This window comes from Beta vulgaris, chromosome 8, assembly GCF_026745355.1.
Source record: "Beta vulgaris subsp. vulgaris cultivar EL10 chromosome 8, EL10.2, whole genome shotgun sequence".
Classification (NCBI taxonomy): Eukaryota; Viridiplantae; Streptophyta; class Magnoliopsida; order Caryophyllales; family Amaranthaceae; genus Beta; species Beta vulgaris.
In genome coordinates, this window is record NC_079209.1 from 5,466,361 (window position 1) to 5,489,374 (window position 23,014).

Genomic DNA, 23,014 nt, shown 5'->3' on the forward strand with positions numbered 1-23,014 from the left:
CTTAGGCTCCTACGATTTCTTACACTATCTATCTTCTATATATTTCGGGACGTGAGAACATATTATTTAGTTAAGACCGTTAACTTACGTTTATGTATGTATGAATTTATGTTAGTATATGTATGAATTTCTAATTAATGCAAACAGGTCATCAGTGCTGAATTCGGCGCATTAGCGGACAGCTTGAGTATATTTTGTTGGAAAATGAAACAGGTTAAAAACTATTTAAATGCAATTAGCATTATTATAAATAAAAAAAAGGAATTAGCGTCCGCCTATGAAGTTAATGTCCGTTCAAAACAATTTGAGCCTTGCAAGAAGTCGAGAAGTAGCGACCGCTTTGCCAGACGCCAATTACCGTCCGCCTAGGTGTCAAACGCTAACTAACGTCCGGTTAACCGGACGCTAACTAGTGTCTGACACCTAAGCGGACGGTAATTGGCGTCTGGCAAGGCGAGCAGACAGTACTTTTGAAAAAGCGGTCGCTAAAGTGTAGCGTCCGCCTGTCGGACGCTAATGCAGCTATTAGCGACCAGGGGTTTTGCATCAGCCCTTTAGCGTCCGTTGGCGGACGCTAATTATATTAGCGTCCGACCCCGCGTTTTTAGTGTCCGATTTTTGCGGACGCTAAAGGCTAACATTCTTGTTGTGGTTACAATATGAGCACTCGATTGGCTTAGCTTATTTAATTTTTCTTAATTCAGGGTGAAAACCAAATGTTTCAAATCAGTTCAAATGAGTAAATTTGACAAAAGTCGTGTTCGGCGAATGAGACATTTTGTTTAGGTTAATTCGATTTGAGTTTGATACAAATTTAACTATCTCAATCACTAGATCGATCAATAAATTAGCTAGATCGATGATTAATAACTAATTAAATTTATTTTATCTCATAATTTTTCAAGTTGATTCCAGGTTTATATAATATTGGTTCAAAACTTCAAATCATATAATTTTGGTGTACGATCTTAATTTAGGTCGGACAATTGAATATGATTGAAACATTTTATAAGACCAGTCTAAATAATGTTTGGAGAAAAATGAATTTCCCTAAACTTCAAATCCTGAATAATCCTAGTCATAGTTTCATTATTTGGTGATTTTAGTTTGGTATGAAGATAGATTCATAAGTAAAAGTTGACTTTAAATTAAAACACGAAAGGAATTATTATTCTCCTTTTAATTTAAATAAATATAAATTATAATGTAGAAGCATTGGTAAATCAAGTCTAAATCCTCTTTAATTAGATCTCGGATGGTCAAATAATCTGAAATCAAAAACATACACGGCATATAATATGCAAAAGGATTGATGCATTGTTGTAGCTGACAAATTAAGGGGGATATAGAATGTGACTCGTCCAAAATCCTAAAAATTGTCTTCCTATCGACCTTCAATTCCTATGCTCGGTTGATATTGTGCATTTGTGCCTACTTGACGAGACACCAATATAATGCAGTACATCATTGAGAGGCTGACTATGAACTTTCAGTGCATGATCTTTCATCTTTGGCTATACGTATGATATTAGCAGAACTGCACATAAAGATGATATGCATGACTTCATACTATGTGGACGAGATGTTTTTAGCCTAGGTCCAAGGTACTTGTATAAAATTAAATTAGTTAAGTTCAAACTTGTGGGTGAGAATGTACTTAAAAGAAGCCCATTACATCGCCCACAATTAACCAACCATACAGAATACCCCCTCTCTCATTGTATGTTGCCAGAAATTTTGTGTAAGGCCAAGGATTTTTCATAGCAAGTCTTGCTTAGTTTAGTGGTAGATTTTACACGTATCTCATAGTGATGAGATTGTGAGATTATCTAAAAAATTTGAGATTGTGAGATTATCAAAAAAAAATTGAGATTATTGGATTGAACTTTACTAATTGTGCTTTGAACTCGCAAATTATCTTTTGCAACTCTCCTGCTCTTAAAAGATCTTGTCTGTATAGTTAAGTCAGGTTAATCCGTATAAATTTTGGATTCAATAGGATAATTATTGTTCTTACTAACAAAAAAAACAAACAAGAATCCTTCTCTTAAGAGGGTGCCATCACTACATCAACTATTCAACTATGCATTGACTTTTGAAGCATAGCACTCAATAATACACTCTTGAGTCATGAGTGGTGGCTGATTCAGAGGAGAGAAAAGATCCGTTGTTGAAGGTGTCCGAAACTTGAGGAAAAGAGTGAGGAAGAGAGGAGAAAGCACCCGGCCCGATGTTTGTTCTTCATCATCAATTGAGGAGAAAAGTGAGGGAGAGAGGAGAAGAGTGCGAATATAAGAGTTGAGGAGGTGTGAGGCGTGAGATACATGCAGAGAGGGGGTGTGATGAAAATAGAAGTTAGAAAAGGTACCTAAGGTGAGAGATAGGGGGTTATAACCCTAGTAGCATTTAATACTCACCAACGACCTATTGTTGTGGTTCTTATTGAAAACCGCAATAATAGAGTAATAAAAAATAATATTTAATGTATGGCTGTGGTTTTTTCTAAAAATTTCAGTAATATGATATTTTGGACCTTTTTTCCGCACACGGTCTATTCCTACGTATAGCTAAAACTGCAACAATTTAATCGCGACAATATTACGATTATTCTACTAGCGTATGACAATTATTCTACTAGTGTATGACAAGCGTCAACAACTGTCATTTAAATGATGTAAGGTATGTAAGGAAACACATGCTTTGCATGTATTATCTAAAGATATCATAAGTAGATTTAGACCATGTTCTTTTGGATGACTCATCTTCTATTTTGCTCAGTTATATAAAATTCAACCAAATTCAATTTAAGAAATAGGACTTAGGGCCTATTCTCCCCAGCTTATTTTCAGTTCAGTTCAGTTCAGTTCAGTTCAATTCAGTTCAGTTCAGTTCAATTCAGTTCAGTTCAGTTCAATTCAGTTCAATTCAGATCAGTTCAGTTCAGTTCAGACCAGTTCAGTTCAGTTCAGCTCTTGACAATACTTTTACTCTCACATATCACTATTCATTTCAGTTCAGTTCAGTTCAATTCAGTTCAGTTCAGTTCAGATCAGTTCAATTCAGATCAGTTCAGTTCAGTTCAGTTCAATTCAGTTCAGTTCAATTCAGTTCAGTTCAGTTCAATTCAGTTCAGTTCAGTTCAGTTCAGCTGTTTTATGCCGAAGAGAACAGGCCCTTAGGGCATGTTCTTTTCGGCATAAAACAGCTGAACTGAACTGAACTGAACTTATTGGAGCTGAACTGAACTGAACTTATCAGAGCTGAACTGAACTGAACTGAACTAAACTGAACTGAACTGAACTGAATTGAATTGAATTGAATTGAATTGAATTGAATTGAATTAAATTAAATTGAAATAAACTGAATGTAATAAATATATAAATAATATTTTAAACAAGAATAATATGAATATTAAATAATAATTATAATGATAAGTAATAATAATGAATAATAATAATAATAGTATTTTGGATATTTTCAAATGATAGTTATAAATAAATAATATTAATAATAATAATAATTAATGATAATAATGATAATTAATAATTAATATTTTATATTATTTGTATTAATATATTAATACTTGATGATGATATATAATAACAATAATATCTAAGAAGTAAATTAATATTACTATTTTAATAATTAGATTTAATAATAAAAAAATATTTAGTAATAAAAATAATGATTGGGTTGGACCGCAAAAATTACATCATAAACCGTCTTGACGCGATTTGATTGGTTTATGGACTAAAAAAATTGGATTTATTTGTGCTTTGACGTAAATCATGTTCCTCCTAATAATAATAGTAATAATAATGAGTAAAGCTATAATAAACAAAATAATATATAGAAACAACAACAACAACAACAATAATAATAATAATAATAATAATAATAAGAATAATAATAATAATAATAATAATAATAACAATAATAATAATAATAATTAGTAAAATAAATTATACCAACATAATAATAATATTTAACAAAATGGTTATAAAAGAATGGAGCTGAACTGAACTGAACTGAACTGATCTGAACTAAACTGAACTGAACTGAAATGATTGGAGCTGAACTGAACTGAACTGATCTGAACTGAACTGAACTGGACTGAAAATAAGGTGGGGAGAACAGGCCCTTAGTATATAAAAAGATATGAGATCAAAAAGTGACGCGGCAATATTGTTAAAATTATCGCGATGATTAACAGACATTGTAAGCCCTTCCAAACTTCCGAGATTAGCTTGATCATGTCTCTCTCGAATGAGTCCAAATATATAAAGAGCAACTGAGCAAGTCACTAAAGTGGAACGCATAATTTTGTCCCCAATTAAGAGCTAATGGCAAGAAGCTTTGTAAACACAACAATGGGCCAAGTCACCTATGGTTAACTAATCGGCTTTCTTTTGTCTTGAACTCGTTAGTTTCTATCTAACTTATCTATTGGCTACATCGAATATCTGTAGTTAGAGATGGAAATGGGTCTAGGATCCTAGACGGACCCGCTCACAAGTCACACCCAGAGGGGTAGCTGAGGGTGTGCAAGGAGCCCAACAGCACAGGGCCCCCAAAATTATAAAGGCCCCAAAATATATTATTTTGAAAATTTTACTTCATATTTTATGAAATCACCCTTATTTCCCACCGTTAATAAATTTGTCAATGATTTATCTTTAGGTTTTCAACTTTCCATCTTTAGAACTCTAACCTTCCATTTTTATTTTCTATGAATTTAGGGTCCCAATTTTCATATTAGAACCGGGGCCCCAAAATCTTCAAGACGGCCCTGGTCACACCCTATCCTAATTCCTAGTGGCAGGGTATAGGTCTTAATTTATTAGACCTAATGGATAAGGATATATAGGATATGGGTCACGATATTATCGGATAAGGATAGGGTAAGAGTCTACTTCTCAAATTCCTCCAGACCCTACACATAGACCCACCCAAGCTAAAATATATATTTTTAAATTTAAAATAAATAAATATATATATACACACACTTACAGATATAAGAAACCCTTCCAGTCAAAATAAAACCCTCAATTCGTTACCCTAGCCGCACTCTCACAATCTCATCTTACTAGTATCTCACTCTCTCGCTCTAAACTAATTTTTTATTCATATTTGAATGCATGAGACTCTTGAAATGTGGAAAAATTATGTATTTCTATGTAATATGATATTTTATGTGCTAATGGCTTTATATGTTGAATTGTGTTTAACAATTATATATAAACATGAAAATATAAGCGGAAAAAAATCGTATTAGACCCTAGAGAACCCTAGACCCTATATCGAACCCTACAGGTACGTGTAAGCGTCCTAAAAAATTTATCCTATGAAAATGGGTAAGGTATGGGTCTGCATTCAAAAATTAGGATATGTTAAGGATATAGCCTTATCCTACTCAAACTCTACCGTCTGCCATCCCTATTTATAGTATACACTCATAATTTATTATATTAATCATTAGTATCGTTTATACAAAAATAAATTTTTCAAAACTATATTTGAAGCAAAATCTACAAGATTCAACATTATTTAATTTTAATCTTCAAATTGATAAGATTTTACTACTCATCAAGGTTCTAAAACTTTGGCAACATAAAAAATGCAAATTGAACTTTGACAACATATTACTAATAAGCAATTTATTAGAGAGTAGAAAAGTATTTTCATGAATCATTTTGAGTAGTAGTTTTATAAGTTGTTTGAATGGTTCCTTCTTTTTCTACCAGAGTATCATCTCGTTTCTTTTTTTTGTAAATGAGCGACCAAGAAAAATCAATTTCAAGTTTTAGAAACATCTCAATAAGATTTTAGCAATTAAATTCGATGACATCCACCATCATATTTGTTATGTCAATCCATGTTTGATTTGGATGTAAGGAAAACAATTGACAATGAAATATGTATCCGACCCATTTCTTGGATAATGAAGGTGTAAGTATGATCTTATCTTACAGATGACATATATCAATCCGCTATAAGAGAAACAAAAGAAGCTAGAACTATAAAGTAGGTTAGAGGATTATGGAGTCGGTAAAAGCAAAATTTTGTGTTAATCATGTTACTTCTAGAGGCTCTAAAAGGCTCATTATTATATCTCCGTTTTGATTTAAGTAATCCGAATTGAAACACATGGCTAATACATTCATTGTATCATATAATGGAGAGTACGAACATAATCTAATGTTCTAGATAAAATCAGTCCATTATGGGAGTGAGGAATAAGGTCAAGAGTAGGAGGAAACTAAGGATTTTGCATCATATACAACAGTAACTCGTCCTACTTTTAGGATCGAAAACTTGTAGATCCTTATAAGTGGACAAAAGGAAGAAAACTAATATCTATTTCACTTATTGAAATCAACCAATACAACCGGCTATTATTGAAAAGGCCAATAACTACTTTGCTAAAACTAAGAAACTATATTCCAACTATTTGTACCACCAACACGGCTGTTATTCATGACTTGAGATCTTGCGAATGGCATAAAGCTTACTTTGAATGCACATATCTCTCAATTCATAAATGATTTTGATGTGATTCAAAGTGGAGGTGATAGATTGTTCAAAGAGCTCTCCAACGATAGGTCATATGCCAAATTCCGCTAATAAACGAGAAAGTTATGACCGTTTTACGAAGAACTGACGAAACTGTTTCGTCTCGGGCCCGATCGGGCGGATTTCACCCGACCCGGTCGTGCGGTGCGCCGGTTTGTGCGCTACACGCGTTTTCGGTATTTTTCATTTTTAAGTTATCTTTTAGGGTTTGTACGGGGTTCCTTATGTTATAAAAGGACTTCCTAGTGTTCGTTATTATTGACACAACTTATGAAACACTTTTAGCCTCTAGAATTTAGGACTCCTTGTATTATTCTCTCTGATTTTCTCATTATAGTGAAGAAGCTCTAATCCCCCTCCTGTGGGTGTAGGTCAAATTTGACTGAACCACGTAAATCCTTGTGTTCTTTGTTTGTTCCTCTTTATTATTCTCTCACCTTTATTATTTCATTGATTTTCTGTTCCGCATTAATCAAACTACAACATCCTATTTCCTAACAACGGCAACACCACCACTAGCTTTATTAATCCTAGCATATTATGCACTTAGACTATTAAGGGCGTGTTCGGCACAAGCTTTTTAAGTAGGATTTAGTGTCTTGATTAGGTCAAAATACTAATTAAGAAAAATAGTAGTGTTTGGTAAGTTGGTGGTGTAAGTAGCTTTTAGTGTTACGAGTAGAGTTTTAGTAGTATTTGTGAAAAACTACGATTTGTAGCTTTTGGGGTAGCGTTTAGTGGTGCATAAATTATATATTACAGTTTTGTTTGAGTTTTTAATTAATTACTTGTAAACAACTACTTTGACAGCTTCTTTTACCGAACATCAATATCTTATACCGCTACTTAGACAGTTAACAGCTAACAGCTACACACCAACCACTAACAGCTACCAGTACAGCATAACAACTAAAAGCTACGTACCACCATAGCTATTGTTGCCGAACACGTCCTAACTCACGTTCCTAAACAATAGGAACTAACTACTTGAGTTTGAAGCACATAAATTGAATGAACTCAACCCAATATTGAATTAACCAATTAACCCAAATACTAACGACACAAAAAAAAAAAAAAACCAAAACTGTACAGAATAATTAATTTTCAATGATTATATATATCTATATATTATGGCATGCTTTTATTAAAAAGTTTCAAGTTTATATTATCTTTCATTTGTAACTAATTTTTGACCCATTATTTCACTGTATGATTTATGATGTAATATTCAATTTACAGTTCCTTTAGTTTCTTGAATATTTTAATCTAGTATATTTTATTTCTAATTTTTAACTTAATATTGACTCATACGAAAATTTACCCTTACCGAAACTCGATTTGGCACGAGAATTGCATACCTTTTGGAGTACAAGGTGACACTCAAGAAGGGAAGGGAAGGGAAAATTGAGTGACTAAATTTAATCGCTTTTCGCAAAAACTCTGTTATGGCACTATGCCTAGCACTGTGCTATTCGCTCGTAATTCTCCAATTTGTATTTTTGCGAAAACTAAAACGTAACACAATATGAATTCAATGATCAAACACCAGATATAACGTGGTTCAATCTCACCTCTGAGATCTACGTCCACACAAACCAAACTCTTTTATTATTTGAATCCTAAAATATCAAACTCTTGATATAATAAGATTCCCGCACTAGTAACCCTAGTAGTGCTCCCCAACACTTAACTCTAAGTGTTGCTACTCTCTATAATAATGAAATTATAGAAAGAAAAGATCCTCAAAAGCGTGTTTCTTATTCAAGTAAATTAGAGGACAATTACAAACGTTGGTTAGAAACTTAGACTGATTGAACTCTGTGCCACTCTCTGTGCTTAGGGAATCAGTTTTCAGCTCTCAAAATCTCCAAATTAAATCTGAAAACGTGAGTTATGAAACTGAGTTTTAATCCCTTTTATATCTTATGGACTAACCGAAAATCCTTCTCAAGGATAGAATTTTCTTTTACTCCTAACATTAAGGGATAAAACCTTTCCTTTTAGAAAACAATATTTATCTTCTTCATCTTTATCTTTAACTCTAAGAAGATAAGTTTTTCTCAAATCAATGTTTATCCAAACTTTGACAACCAATTTAGTTTCCTTTTTATCTTTACTCACACTCCTTTATTTTCGAAATTCTTTTATTAAACGTTTTCCTTTAATCGATTTTTTACAAAATCCCTTTCCTTTTTCAAATCGTTTTTTTATAAAATCTTTTTTGAATCGGTTTTTTATAAAATCTTTTTTAAATCGGTTTTTATAAAATCTTAATTTCGAAACTAAGATTCCCTTTTTATATAGAAATATGAAATTAATATGCTTACCTATTTTCTTAGCTCTAAGAAGATAAATAACCATTCTAATTTCACAATTCTAATTTTAGCACAAAGTTTAACACAAGGTTTCAATACTTCACATTACATAATTAAAGAGTAAAACAAAATATAAGCTTCCATATCTTCAAGTTCTTCAATTTTTCACAAATATCCAGTCTTCAAGGCTTTCTTAGATCACTGTTACACTCATACAAGTTATAGCACAAATTATTTATCATCATCATAACATGTATTTATCATCATCAAAATAACATAAACTTGAAGTTACAAAAATACCTAAATCTCATCTAAACTCAAGTGGACCAGACTTGAACCTCACTCGAAAATATAAAGTAAACCAAATTGAATGCAAGACATACCTAAAAAGAACCCGTTCTAAATGACCATATTGCCACACATTACATATTTATTATATAAGGGAAGGGGGAGTAATGGTGTCCTCTTTTGAAATGCCTATTTCGCCCCCCTCCCCTTTCTAAATTACAAAAGGAATGTCAAAATCAAAATCGGCACTCAAAGAAAACTATCGAAAATTAATTTACAACAACTCACTCACAAATCACTTAAAAGAAGAAACTTTACAAATCACTCATACAATTGACAAATCACGCAAATAATCGGGAAACTTTATTAAAACTTAAAATTGACATACAAACTAAAACTAATAACCTAGAACGTCAATACATACAAAAATATTTACAAAAATTTACTTACAAATCACTATTCTCAAGAACCATTCACAATTACATACTCACAAAAGTAACCTATAAACACAAATCTGAGAAAAACATAAGATTTTGACGGCGATATCACGCATTCATCCATCGGCAACTTGCGAACTTCCAAAAAGGTACATAATTTTTTAATTATCAAGGTAAAAAAGTTTATGTAAAATATCATTCAAGAATTAAAGTACAACATATTTAAATATACCATATTGACAAGGTAGAACAATTAAAATAATGGTGGGTCATGATAAAAAATAGAAATATAAATAGTATTCTCGAACAGATGAAAATGAAAGTGTAAAGAGTACTCTGGGACGGAATGAGTATCAATTTGTGAAATTAGAATTTAGAAGTTTGACAAGGAAAAAAAAAATTTGCTTTTTTGTAGTGAAACCTATATATAATGAAACTTTTACATATATTTGGACTTATCTCTTTCTATTATATAAGAGCGATTATTTATCAAGGTAAAAAGGTTTATGTAAAATATCATTCAAGAATTAAAGTACAACATATTTAAACTATAACATATTTAAACTATAACATATTTAAACTATAAAGAGTATAAATAACTACAAACCTTTTCAATTTGTTTATTAGTGGAACTATAAAAAACAAATAACGTATATTTGTTGTTTTCTATGATAGGTTCATTATCATCGATTAGTCGCTCATGTGAGGCGTATTGAATCACAAGCTAATGACATAATTTACGAAGCATGTAACAGTTGTCTAAGAAAAGTAGTTATCACTCAAACGATCCCTAGATGTGTACGGTGCAATGTAACAAATGATGCAACTATTCCAAGGTATGAACTTTACAACATTATCTAAATATATTACAAAGATTTATAAATGTTATTGGTTTTCCCCTTAACAGATGAATGCTTCGACTCATTGTTGCTGACAAGAGTGGTGGAATGGGAGTATAACATTGATGAATGACCTAACCCAGCACATGTTGCAATGTACTCCGACTGAAATCAAATCATTACTTCAACGGGTTTGTCAAGTGTTCCAAACATTTCTTTTTTCATATCATTTTGCAACTAAAAACTAATCTCTCTATTAATCTCTATTATATAAGGGAAGAGGAAGCAATAGTGTCCTCTTTTGAAATGCCTATTTTGCCCCCCTTCCTTCCTAAATTACAAAAGGAATGTCAAAATCATAATCGGCACTCAAAAAAAAACAACCGAAAATTAATTTACAACCTCACTCACAAATCACTTAAAAGAAGAAACTTTACAAATCACTCATACAATTGAGAAAATCACGTTAAGAATAAGCAAACTACTCAAATAATCAGGAAACTTTATTAAAACTTAAAATTAGCATACGAACTAAAACTAATAACCTAGAACGTCAATACATACAAAAACATTTACAAAAATTTTACTTACAAATCATTATTCTCAAGAACCATTCACAATTAATGGTGGGTCATGATAAAAAAAAATAGAGGTGTATTTGTAGTGAAATTGAAATTTAGAAGTTAGACAAGGAAAAAAAATATTTACTTTTTTATAGTGCTCCATATATATAATGAAACCTTTACATACATTTGGACCTATCTTTTTCTATTATATAATAGCGATTAATTATCAAGGTAAAAAGGTTTATGTAAAATATCATTCAAGAATTAAAGTACAACATATCTCTATTATATAAGGGAAGGGGGAGCTATGGTGTCCCCGAATGAAGAGACTATGTTACCCCCTTCCCATTCTAAATTACAAATTCACTTACAAATCAAAGGGGGCTTCAAACAAAAATACAAAAAATATAATTATAACAATCACTCACAAGTCAACTTAAAAAATTGCATAATTTACGTTATGCAAATCACTAAAATGAGAAAACTTTACAAAAACTTAAAAATTCACTTACAAACTACAATCTATGAAAAAATTGACTTGAAACCAAAGTGTCCACTTTCTTTACAATTTATGAAGTACTGTACTTACATCAAAAATCAACTAATAAATTATAATATTAGATATTATAAATAAATTCAATAAAATTTCTATTTTGTTCATAGAATTTAACTTTGAAAAGTAAAAAAAAAAAAAAAAAAAAAAAGATTGGTGAGAGACTTAAGTGACAGAAACTAAACCAATCAAATTTTGCAACTAAAAACAATTATACTTCGTATGTCTAATGTTCAAATTTTGACTCTTATGCCGAAGAAAATCAAGTTTCTGTTTCGAAAAAAATTCAAACACGCATTGTGTGCAAAAAAAATCTAGTATATATATTCATATCCAAACACCACGCACAACATATAATATAATATTACAATCTAATAGTCATGAGATATAAAACAACAAACTTCAGTTTAATTTCTCACATTTTAGCTACGTAGTAAAATAAGGGGACTTGTGGACTTGGTAAAAAAAATTTATAAAAAAAACCATGGTTAACACAGGTGTTACGTAGTACGAAACTAGTAATGCAAAACAACAACTCCCAACTTCAGGTTCTTAATTTGGAGACTTGTGCAACAATGATTGGGCTCAATTCCCGATTCTGAACTCCGATCAGCAACCTGCAAAAAGGGACCCACCCTGGAGGTTTGGGTGGTATTTCCCCCTCCGATGCTTAAGTCAGATATCAGGGATATGAAGGAACTTTTAGAGAGAGAAAGTAGAGAGAGAAGAATTTATGGCAGAATAACAGTTCTATGCTCTAAAAAACGTACATTTCCCCTGATTTCAAGGACTATTTATACTGTTTGAAATGACTGATGTACCTTGATGTCACCCTACTTTGGGAGCATCTGATTGGCTGAGCAATAATATCAGGACACGTGGCAAGTGCTGATTGGCCAACACATTTTACCTTTTAGCTGAATCAGGCTTTACTTTATTGGGCCTAAGTACAATTTCAGGGCCACAAGGGAGCTTTTCAGTACACCTCTTCTTCAGAGAAGTGTACTTTAGCCCAAAGAACCTACAGGCCTTTGTACTTTTCTTTGCATAAGCGAATGCCACATGTAGGGCTGAGATAGTGCCACGTGTCATAAGGGTAGCCGTTGATTTTCAGGTTACAACAACAGGCATAACCTATAGGAGACTACTAATAATATTCAAAGTCATACAAATTAAATAAATGTTTTAAAGTGAATTGAAACCCTGGACTTATAAATTGTCTGTTGCAAGCTTCTGCGAAGGAAACTAACGATCTAATATAGTTCTTATCGTAGAACTGGATTTAGTTCAATTGATTGTAACCAAAGTAATGGCAGCTGTTGCAGCCTTACATAAATTCCGATAAAGAAAACAACCTTCAACTTGAGACTCTGGAACTCATATCTAAACACAGACACACAAGCATACCTAACAATTAAATCTCCCATGATAAGCATATGGAGGAACAAAATCCCACCAATGGGACAAAACTAACCCCATACATGGGGACTACAACCATCACAACGGATGGACAATTATTGAAAGTCATATTATAAATCAAAAACCAAAAACATATCAGACCATCCATAGAGAACCTGTCCATCACGCCTGACAAGAGCGGGAGGAGCTTGCAAGCCCCCCAAAAAAAAATTCTGTCAAAGAGTGAAAGAAGAGATATAGCGGAGAAAAAAAAGAGCAGCCAAGTGCTTCTTTATTTAAATCAAATAAATTAAGTAAACTAAACTAAACTATAATGTCATTCTACAATAAATAGCTTATATTAAAGCAAACTCATAATAAGTCATATGCACCCCCAAAAAAATAAAGCTTGTCATATCTCATAAAATATGGAGTGACATGCTAACCATCTTGAGTATTCTTAGTTAGGGTAAAAATTGAAAACAAAGGATCAAATTTTTTTATAAGAAAAAAAAACACTAGGTCTGGCATTGAGAATAAGACCAGCCAGCAACATACATGTGATGGAAGAAAATAAAACATTAAAAGAGGAAAATCAATAAGCATGGAGAGAGGTTGCATCATGACCTCTATGAGACATAAATTCGGAGCTTGATTGGCCTCCCTGAAACAGTGGACATCGGATCTCTTGCAGACGCTTCATATCTTGCCAAGTATCTATACTCATCAAGTTAATCTCCCGCGGGACCTTGCTTCCAACTATTAAAGAGAGTTGATCACCTTTAATAATAAGATATTTGATTTTGAGAAACAACGTTGCTTTGATTGATACCTTCCCGCAAACCCCATGCTTCAGCTTTGAGAATTAAGCAAACAACTGAGAGAGCATTGGCCCTAACGAGACAAAGGTGACCAAGATTATTTCGGTTTGTAAAACCGAATGAAACTTTACCATTCTCAAGTTTTGGCCCACCAAAGTTTAACTTACAACAATTCTGGGGAGGGGAGAACCAGGATACCAACTGAGCCTTGGGAAAAGGAAGCCTACCAATCAAAGGAGAAGGATCTATATTATCATCGGCCTTTCATATTTGATCCAGTTCCTTAAAAAAAACATATTGATAGAATTTGTTGTGCTAATAGGCGAAGATTGATCTTTCGAAAAAGTAACTTTATTTCTGGTAAACTAGGTTAACCACCACACTACACTAAAATAAACTATTAGATATTAATCTAGAAAATTCTTGAAATTATGTAGTGAAATTTATCCTAGAAAAATATAAGCCATATAAATATCTATGCATCTAGAATTAGCTTAAGAAAGATCTACTAAAAAATATCCTAGAAAAATCTGGGTTGCTAACTTTACTAAACTACCTAGAAAATTCTAGTGCTTGAAGCCACAAAGTCGGTTAACATATTTACCGACATCAACAAACTATATATATGCATGATGTATTCTCCTTGAGCAATGTAACACAGAAGTCTTACCAAGCTATTAATAAAAGTCAACCATTTCACAAAAACTACTCTCCCTCAATTCATACATCAATAAGCAATATCATCTCTTGATCAATATTATTACTCATACATCAAGCTCACTAACTACTTCCGCCTAAAATTTCCAACAATTGGTATCAAGAGCCAAATAATCCAAGCCTTCAACAATTAAACTTATTCACCCCTCAATTTTACACACCACATCTTTTACTCCCTTTAACCAAAATCTAACACTACAAAATAAAAATGACTACCCCAAATACCAACTCTTTCAATCCCCAAATCAATTGGGTACCAACATTTAAAGGGGAGTAATATGAACATTGGAGTATCCAAATGAGATCAATATTTATCACCAAAGACCTCTAGGATATTGTCCAAGATGGATATGAAAAACCCAAAGAAGCCAATGAAGAGGCTTCTTGGGATGAAAACAAAAGAAATTTGTATAAACAAAATAAAAGAAGGGATCACTATGCCCTATCCATTATTTACCAGGGAGTAGATTAAACAATACTTCCCACAATTATGGCTGCCACAACAGCCATGGAGGCTTGGAGTATTTTGGAAACAAAATATAGAGGATCCGAAAAGGTAATTTTCTTTAAACATCAATCTCTATGGAGAAACTTTGATAATTTATTAATGTCAGATAATGAAACTATTCAAGCATTTTTTTAGTCGGGTTTCAAATGTTATAAATCAAATCTGAACTAATGGAGATAAAATTGAAGATATCCAAGTTGTTCGGAAAATATTAAGAAGTCTCCCCAAAAATTATGATAATATAGTGGCTGCTATAGAAGAGTCCAACAAAGACTTGACTAAAGTAAGTCTAAATGAATTAATGGGATCTCTTCTAGCACACGAAGATAGAATGCGTAGATTCTCGACAGCCACTAGAACAAGCTTTTTAAGCCAAATTAAAATTTTCTAATAATGGAGAAAATAAAATTAAAAATGGCTACATTAAAGGAGGTACTTCATATAACCGTGGCAGGGGGAGAGGAAATTATAAAAATAATGTGAGCCGGAAAAATAATCAAAATGGCTCACGCTGTAATTTATGTAAGAATAATGGCCATAATACACAAGATTGCGGTATAAATGTAAAGAGTGCAAAAGACATATCATTTTGAAAAAGATTGTTCGTACCGACAAAAGGAAGATGCCAACTTTACGGAAAACAAATAGTCGAATGATCAATTATTTTATACATGTTTAAATGCTCACCAAGAGTCAAATTATATATGGTATTATCGATAGTGGTTGTTCTAACCACATGACTGGCAATAAAAATTCATTTGTTAGTCTACGAAAAATAAAAACACAAATTACTCTTGGTGATGGAAGCAACCAAGAGGTTGCTGGCAAGGGGACAATAGCCTTAGAAAAAAAACGGCTCTCTAAATTTATTTATGATGTTTTCTATGTCCCCGGGCTTGCACAAAATTTATTAAGTGAGGCCAACTAATTCAAAGAGGCTATATGGTGAAATTTGATGCTAATAAATGCCTATATTTGATAAGAAAAAAGGGAATTAATTACTACTACTCAAATGGCTCCTAATAAAATATTTCCATTGAATGCAATTGGAGCATAATGTTGCCCTAAGTTCTATGGTGGATGAGTCCACATTGTGGCATTTAGATTCGGGCATCTAAATTTTAACAGTTTAAAACTGTTAAAACAAAAAGAAATGGTGATTGGGCTTCCACCTATAACTAATGAAAGAAAATATGTGAGGGTTGTATATATGGCAAAATGCATAGATTGCCATTCCCTACTTCATCCTGGAGGGCCAGAGCTCCATTAGAGCTTGTTCATGCAGATATATGGGCCCTACCAGAAATCCGTCTCTTGGCGGAAAAAGATATTTTCTATTATTTGTCGATGATTTCACTCGCATGATGTGGGTTTATATCTTGGAGCAAAAATCAAAGCATTTTCCCACTTCATGCAATTTAAAGCCCTCACAGAAAAACAAAGTGGGCATTCAATAAAAATTCTAAGAACAGATCGTGGGGGAGAATTTACAAGTAAAGAATTCAACAGCTTCTGTAAGGAGCATGAGATCAAAAGAGAATTAACTGTCAGACGCACACCTCAGCAAAATGGTGTCGCAGAGAGAAAAAATCGAACCATTGCTGAGATGGCCCGAAGTATGATGCAAGGCAAAAACTTGCCCAAATGTTTTTGGGTCGAAGCCGTACATACAGCTATCTACATTCTCAATCGATCTCCCACGAAATTCGTCAAGAGTACGACGCCCTATGAAGCTTGGCATAAGAGAAAGCCAAGAGTATAGCACCTCAAAGTTTTCGGGTGCATTGCATATGCCCACGTGCCAAAGGAAAACCGGGAAAAGCTCGACGGCAAAGGCGAGAAATGTATCTTTATTGGATATAGTGTGAGTCCAAAGGATATCACCTATACAAGCCCGAACCTATGAAATTAATCATATCAAGAGACGTCATCTTTGATAAAGGAGCACAGTGGATATGGATGGAGGATGAATCTCAACCCCTAGAAGGGGATATTCCTCCACCAAGACCAGATCAAGGAGAAGGCCCACATCAGCCATCAACAGAATCATCCCCAAGTCCATCATCGTCAAGGAGCCCAAGATCAATATCAAGCTCAAGCATAAGTTTAACACGAAAATGAAGACCAACTCAGGAAGTTCGTCGATCATATCGAGACCGGCATGCACCAATCTACTTACAAGACTATGAATGCAATCATACAATGATGGCTCTCTTTACAAGCGAACCACAAAGTTTTTAAGAAGCCGCTTGAGAAGACAAATGGATCGAGGCTATGAATGAAGAAATAAAGATGATTGAGAAAAACAACACATGGGAGCTTGTGGAGAAACCTGAAGACAAAGAAGTCATTGGTCTCAAAGGGGTCTACAAAGTCAAACATAACGAAGATGGCTCCATCCAGAAATACAAGGCTTGTCTCGTCGCAAAAGGTTACTCCCAACAACCAGGGATTGACTTCAACGAGACATATGTCCCCGTTGTCCGCATGGAGACTATCAGGTTAGTCCTTGCTCTTGCTACTCAACTTAAATTACCAGTCTTTCAATTAGATGTTAAGTCAGCATTTCTAAATGGGGAGCTCGAAGAAGAAGTATACGTTGAGCAACCGCAAGGATATCTCATCGAAGGCAAAGAAGATAAAGTATATCGCCTTCGTAAAGCCCTTTATGGGCTAAAGCAAGCCCCCAGGGCCTGAAATAGCAAAATAGATGGCTACCTGCTTCAAAATGGGTTTACAAAAATCCCAAGTGAGCCATCACTCTATATCAAGACTCAAGGGAAAGATTTTCTCATCTTATGCCTCTATGTAGATGATCTAATCTATATGGGCACAGATTCAAAGATTATCGAAAACTTCAAGAAGACAATGACGAAGGAGTATGAAATGACCGACATTGGAGCAATGAAATACTTCCTAGGCATACAAGTCAAGCCAAGCCCGGGAAGGATATTTCTATCACAAGAGATGTATGTAGAAGACCTACTCAAGAAGTTTAACATGATTGAATGCAAGCCATTAGCTACACCAATGGCCCTAAGCGAGAAACTATCAAAGAATGATGGCTAAGATAAGGTCGATGCATCAATATATAGAAGTTTAGTCGGCTCCCTCATCTATCTCACACATACTACGCCCGACATAGTACATGCTGTTAGCGTAGTATCCAGATTCAAGAGTGCGCCAAGTAAAGCTCAGTTAGCAGCAGCAAAAAGGATTCTCAGGTACATAAAGGGAACAAAGAGCTGTGGAATCCTATATGAAAAAGAAGAAGACTACAGGCTTACAGGATACACAGACAGCGATTGGGCCGGAAGTGTGGATGATAGGAAGAGCACAAGCGGGTATGTATTTCAACTAGAATCGAAGGTGATCTCATGGTCATTAAAGAAACAATCGACAATAGCCTATCATCCGCCGAAGCAGGGTATATTGCAGCAACAAGTTCAACATGTGAAGCAGTATGGCTTAGAAGGATATTGGTCGATCTACAATAAACACAAGAAGATTCAACAACCATATTCTGTGATAACATGTCCGTTATAGCAATGACAAAAAATCCGGTCTTCCACAGCAGATCAAAGCATATCGAGATACGACACCACTTTATTCGTGCAAAACATGAGAGCAACTTGCAGATATATTCACAAAGGCAATTCCAACAGAAAATTTCATACAACTTAGAAGACAACTTGGTGCTCAAGAATTTAGTATTAGATATTAATCTAGACAATAATTGAAATTATGTAGTGAAATTTTTTCTAGAAAAATCTAAGCCATGTAAATATCTATGCATCTAGAATTAGCTTAAGAAAGATCTAGTAAAAAATATCCTAGAAAAATCTAGGCTACTAACTTTACTAAACTACCTAGAAAATTCTAGTGCTTGAAGCCACAAAGTCGGTTAACATATTCACCGACATTAACAACCTATATATATGCATGATGTATTCTCCTTGAGCAATGTAACACATACAAAAGCCTTACCAAGCTAGTAATAAAAGTCAACCATTTCACAAAAACTACTCTCCCTCAATCCATACATCCATAAGCAATATCATCTCTTGATCAATATTATTACTCATACATCAAGCTCACTAACTACTTCTGTCTAAAATTTCCAACATGAACCATATCTAAAGGATTAGAATTTTCCTTAGTAGCAATAAGATTGTCAATCACATCATCTAGCAATGGAAAAGAAGGAAGCATACTCTAATTAAGATGAGAATGCATCCATTGCAAAATGTCTACCGTGAAGGGAAAAAACAAAGGACCAAATTAACATAACATTTCTTGATCTTGAAAGTACAATTGAGTTAATTAGTAATTTGAGATTGAGTTAAGAAACTATCAATACGAAAGCCTATAATGATTAAGGAACTTGGGGAATTCGAAAGATTAATGAGAAGGGAAGAAGTTGAAATCCAAATTGTTGCGGGGTTAAGTGATGTAAAGAGAACCGACATTGACGGGTAATGAAAGAGGATCAACCTCTAACCTATGAAGATATATGTTGCAATATGAGATGTTGTGCACGTGTGTCCTTATATATGTGGTCAAATGTATTTTTTATGGGATTGAATCTCACCCCTTGTAAATAAGAAGCATTTTTAATTTGTTCCCTCATTGCAAGAAATTTTAACTTACCTATTTAAAAAAAAATAACATATTCTCTACTTGACTAGGATTTTATTTTATATTTTTGTTTACGAGAATACTATAAATTTTATTTGTATAATTAGATTAACAAACTTTTATATGAATATCCATATAACTAAGAACAAAAGAAAAAAATTGTGTCCATTAACATTAGGTTGAAACGGTAATAAAACAAAATTTGTCATGTATATATACATATTATATTGGACAAAGTAAATCAATGTTATTATACTAGAATTTCATCTATAACAAAAGTTTTCTACACTTGTCCTAACATAATACTCACTTTTTTTTTAATTTTACCAATTTTTTTGACACGTTTGTCAATGCACAACTGTAATAATTTTATCTTCAATTAATTATATGTTAAAATTATAAAAAATTGAAAATAAAAAAATAGTATATATAAAAGAAACCAACAAAATCCCAAGTGACTATGATTTTTCATTTGTATAAATAATACAAAATAATTAGAGTAGAATTTGCCGATAGTGTCAAAAAAAAAAATTCTTTTTTTTGAAGGGGAATAGTTTCGAACGTTAAAATGGTGGAACAAAGAAGACATACGGAGAAAATACATATTTTTAGATTAGCACAAGACCAATCTAGTAGGTCGAAATACAAATTTCTAAAAGAAATCTACGTTTACAGTTGTCGTGAATGAAAGGCCAACTTTCTTCTACGTCACAAACTCACAACACACAAACATTAAAAAACCTAAACAAAACCCCTCTATCAATTTTTCCTCCCCTGTTTCTCCTATCTCAAATTCAACCAACCAATCAAACCCAAAAAAATATACCACAAATCAATAGTTTCACAAATCACACCCCAATTTTACCAAAAAAAAAAAAACCTAATCTTACTCTCTTTTTTATCTAGTAATCTATCATCTTTAATAACATCAATGAAAGAAGAACAGATTGAAACCCATTTCTGGGGCACAACTCCAGAAGAAGAATACTACACTCAACAAGGCATCAAATCCACCAAATCCTACTACACTTCACCCAGTGGTCAAACCCTCTTCACAAGATCATGGATCCCTCTCTCTCCTCCACGTGGCAACATCTGTATGGTCCATGGCTATGGCAATGACATCAGTTGGACCTTCCAATCAACCCCAATATTTCTTGCCCAAAATGGGTTTTCCTGTTTTGCCCTTGATCTTCCAGGTCATGGTCAATCTGATGGTCTAAAAGCATTTGTTCCAAATGTTGATGAAGTTGTTGATTCTTGTATTTCCTTCTTCAATTCCATACCATTTCATTCATTACCCACTTTTTTGTTTGGTGAATCAATGGGTGGAGCAATTTGTTTGTTGATTAGCTTAAAAAACCCTAATTTTTTCAAAGGTGCAATCTTGATTGCACCCATGTGTAAAATCTCTGATAAGGTAAAACCCAGTTGGCCAATTCCTGAAATTCTTACTCTTGTTGGAAAATTCATGCCAACTTTACCAATTGTACCTTCCCCTGATTTGTTGGATAAGTCTGTTAAAGTTGCTGAGAAGAAAGCTATTGCTGTTATGAATCCTTTGAGATATAATGGAAAACCAAGATTAGGGACTGTTATTGAACTTTTAAGAGTAACTGATTACTTGAGTAGTAAACTTAATGATGTTACTATACCATTTGTTGTTCTTCATGGAAGTTCTGATGTTGTTACTGATCCTAATGTGAGTATTGCTCTTTATGAGGAGGCTAAGAGCAAGGATAAAACTATCAAAATTTATGAAGGGATGTTGCATTCTTTGTTGTTTGGCGAGACGGATGAGAACATTAAGTTAGTGAGGAATGATATATTGGCTTGGTTGAGTGATAGATGCAAAGAAGAAGCTCAATGAGGTTGAAATTTTGGAAAGATTATGGTTTGTTTGGTTGGTGTGTGGATTGTTGTTTGTTCTATGTAGCGAAACTCGATTATAGTCACATTGGGATCAAATCAACAATGTGAAATTTAGAATGTGTTAATCTTGGTGAAGAAAGATTTGTGTAATGTTGTGATGTGAAGGAAAAGAAAAAGAGAATTTGGAATTGATGTTTGATTTGTGCAAGTTTTTTTTGTGATTGGCATGGTTCCTTATTAGCTTTGGTATGTTAAATCATATTATGATTTATGACAAGTTACAATATGCAAAGTTTAACCTCATGAAACCAACCATATAAAGTAGTCCTATTAGTCTCAACTCTCAACATTGCTAACTGATTTTAATTTTTTGGAGCTCTAGCTTCCGCGAGAGCCTCCATTGCCATTGTAGTTAGATCAAGTACATCCAGAAATCGGCGTGATTCATAAGTTCTTCCATGTACATCTGTAACTGCTATCATGTAGACATATCCAAAAGATCAGTTGGTGTCATTAATGTATTAGAGCTAACCACATGTTTAGTTTAGGTAGATGGGTAAGGGTAACAATTGATATCAATATATCATTACAGCTTGTTTTTGTCCTTTAAACCATTCGATAGTGTTATTTGTATGAATTATTCTGTTTTGCCTGCTGCCAAATTTTTTTAGGAAAAATAAGGGGAATGTAGATAACAATTTTGGTTAGACCTTCACTCCTCCAGTAACTAGTAAGTAGTCCTAAGTTCCTAACTGTTAGCGCTAGTGTGCTGCTCTAATCTTGTAAATGAAGTATAAATGACAGGAAATGTCCAAAAAAAAAAAAGGGTTGAAAAAGGTCCTACCGAGATTTGAACTCGGGTTACTGGATTCAGAGTCCAATGTCCTAACCACTAGACCATAGGACCAGATTGTTGAATGGTTCGCTCGGTATCTAAGTGTGTTAGTTCATAATTAATCAGTAATCATCTTTTGCCTTATACGATCCTGCTCACGGATGCTCCGAGGCGCTAAGTAAGAAATATACCATGTTCTACTTAATTACTCTATTTATACAAAATAATAGAGTAATATATAATTTCAATGCAAAACATTAAATGTTTTTCAAAAGCAAAGGGAAAAATCTTTAATTCCAATGCAAAGCATTTAAATGCATTGCATTGGAATTACACATTATTATATTATTTTATAAAAATATAAGAAAATAAATAGAACAATATATTTATTATCTAGCGTCCCCGAGGCGTCCTTAGCTTTTGTCTTATAGTTTATACCCCAAATAAAAACTTAACAGGAAAAGACTTCTCTTTCTTTTTGTTAAAAAATGACTTCTCTTTCTTTTTGTTAGAAAATGACTTCTTTTTCTGTTTGTTAAAAAATCACTTGTCCTATAGGCTATAGTGATACATAAGCAATTTTCTTTTGTCTAGATTTTTCTACTTAAGCAATTATATTATTTTATATAAATATGAGTAAATAAATAGAACAAT

The 23,014-nt window shown here is 33.3% G+C and overlaps 1 protein-coding gene and 1 non-coding gene across 2 annotated transcripts; one reads left to right on the forward strand and one right to left on the reverse strand.

The window, feature by feature from the left end:
- The first annotated feature begins 20,326 nt into the window (after nt 1–20,326).
- LOC104900771 (caffeoylshikimate esterase) lies at nt 20,327–21,709 on the forward strand. Its single transcript, XM_010688276.4, has one exon. The coding sequence runs from the start codon at nt 20,585–20,587 to the stop codon at nt 21,521–21,523; it is 939 nt and encodes a 312-aa protein (XP_010686578.2). The 5' UTR covers nt 20,327–20,584; the 3' UTR covers nt 21,524–21,709.
- A 651-nt stretch (nt 21,710–22,360) lies between these two features.
- TRNAQ-CUG (transfer RNA glutamine (anticodon CUG)) lies at nt 22,361–22,432 on the reverse strand. Its single transcript has one exon. It is a non-coding gene; the product is annotated as a tRNA-Gln (tRNA).
- Between the last annotated feature and the right edge of the window lie 582 nt (nt 22,433–23,014).

Bases quoted from the DNA above. Each gene is read 5' to 3' on its own strand.
- LOC104900771 (XM_010688276.4), top strand. From the start codon at position 20,585: ATGAAAGAAGAACAGATTGAAACCCATTTCTGGGGCACAACTCCAGAA.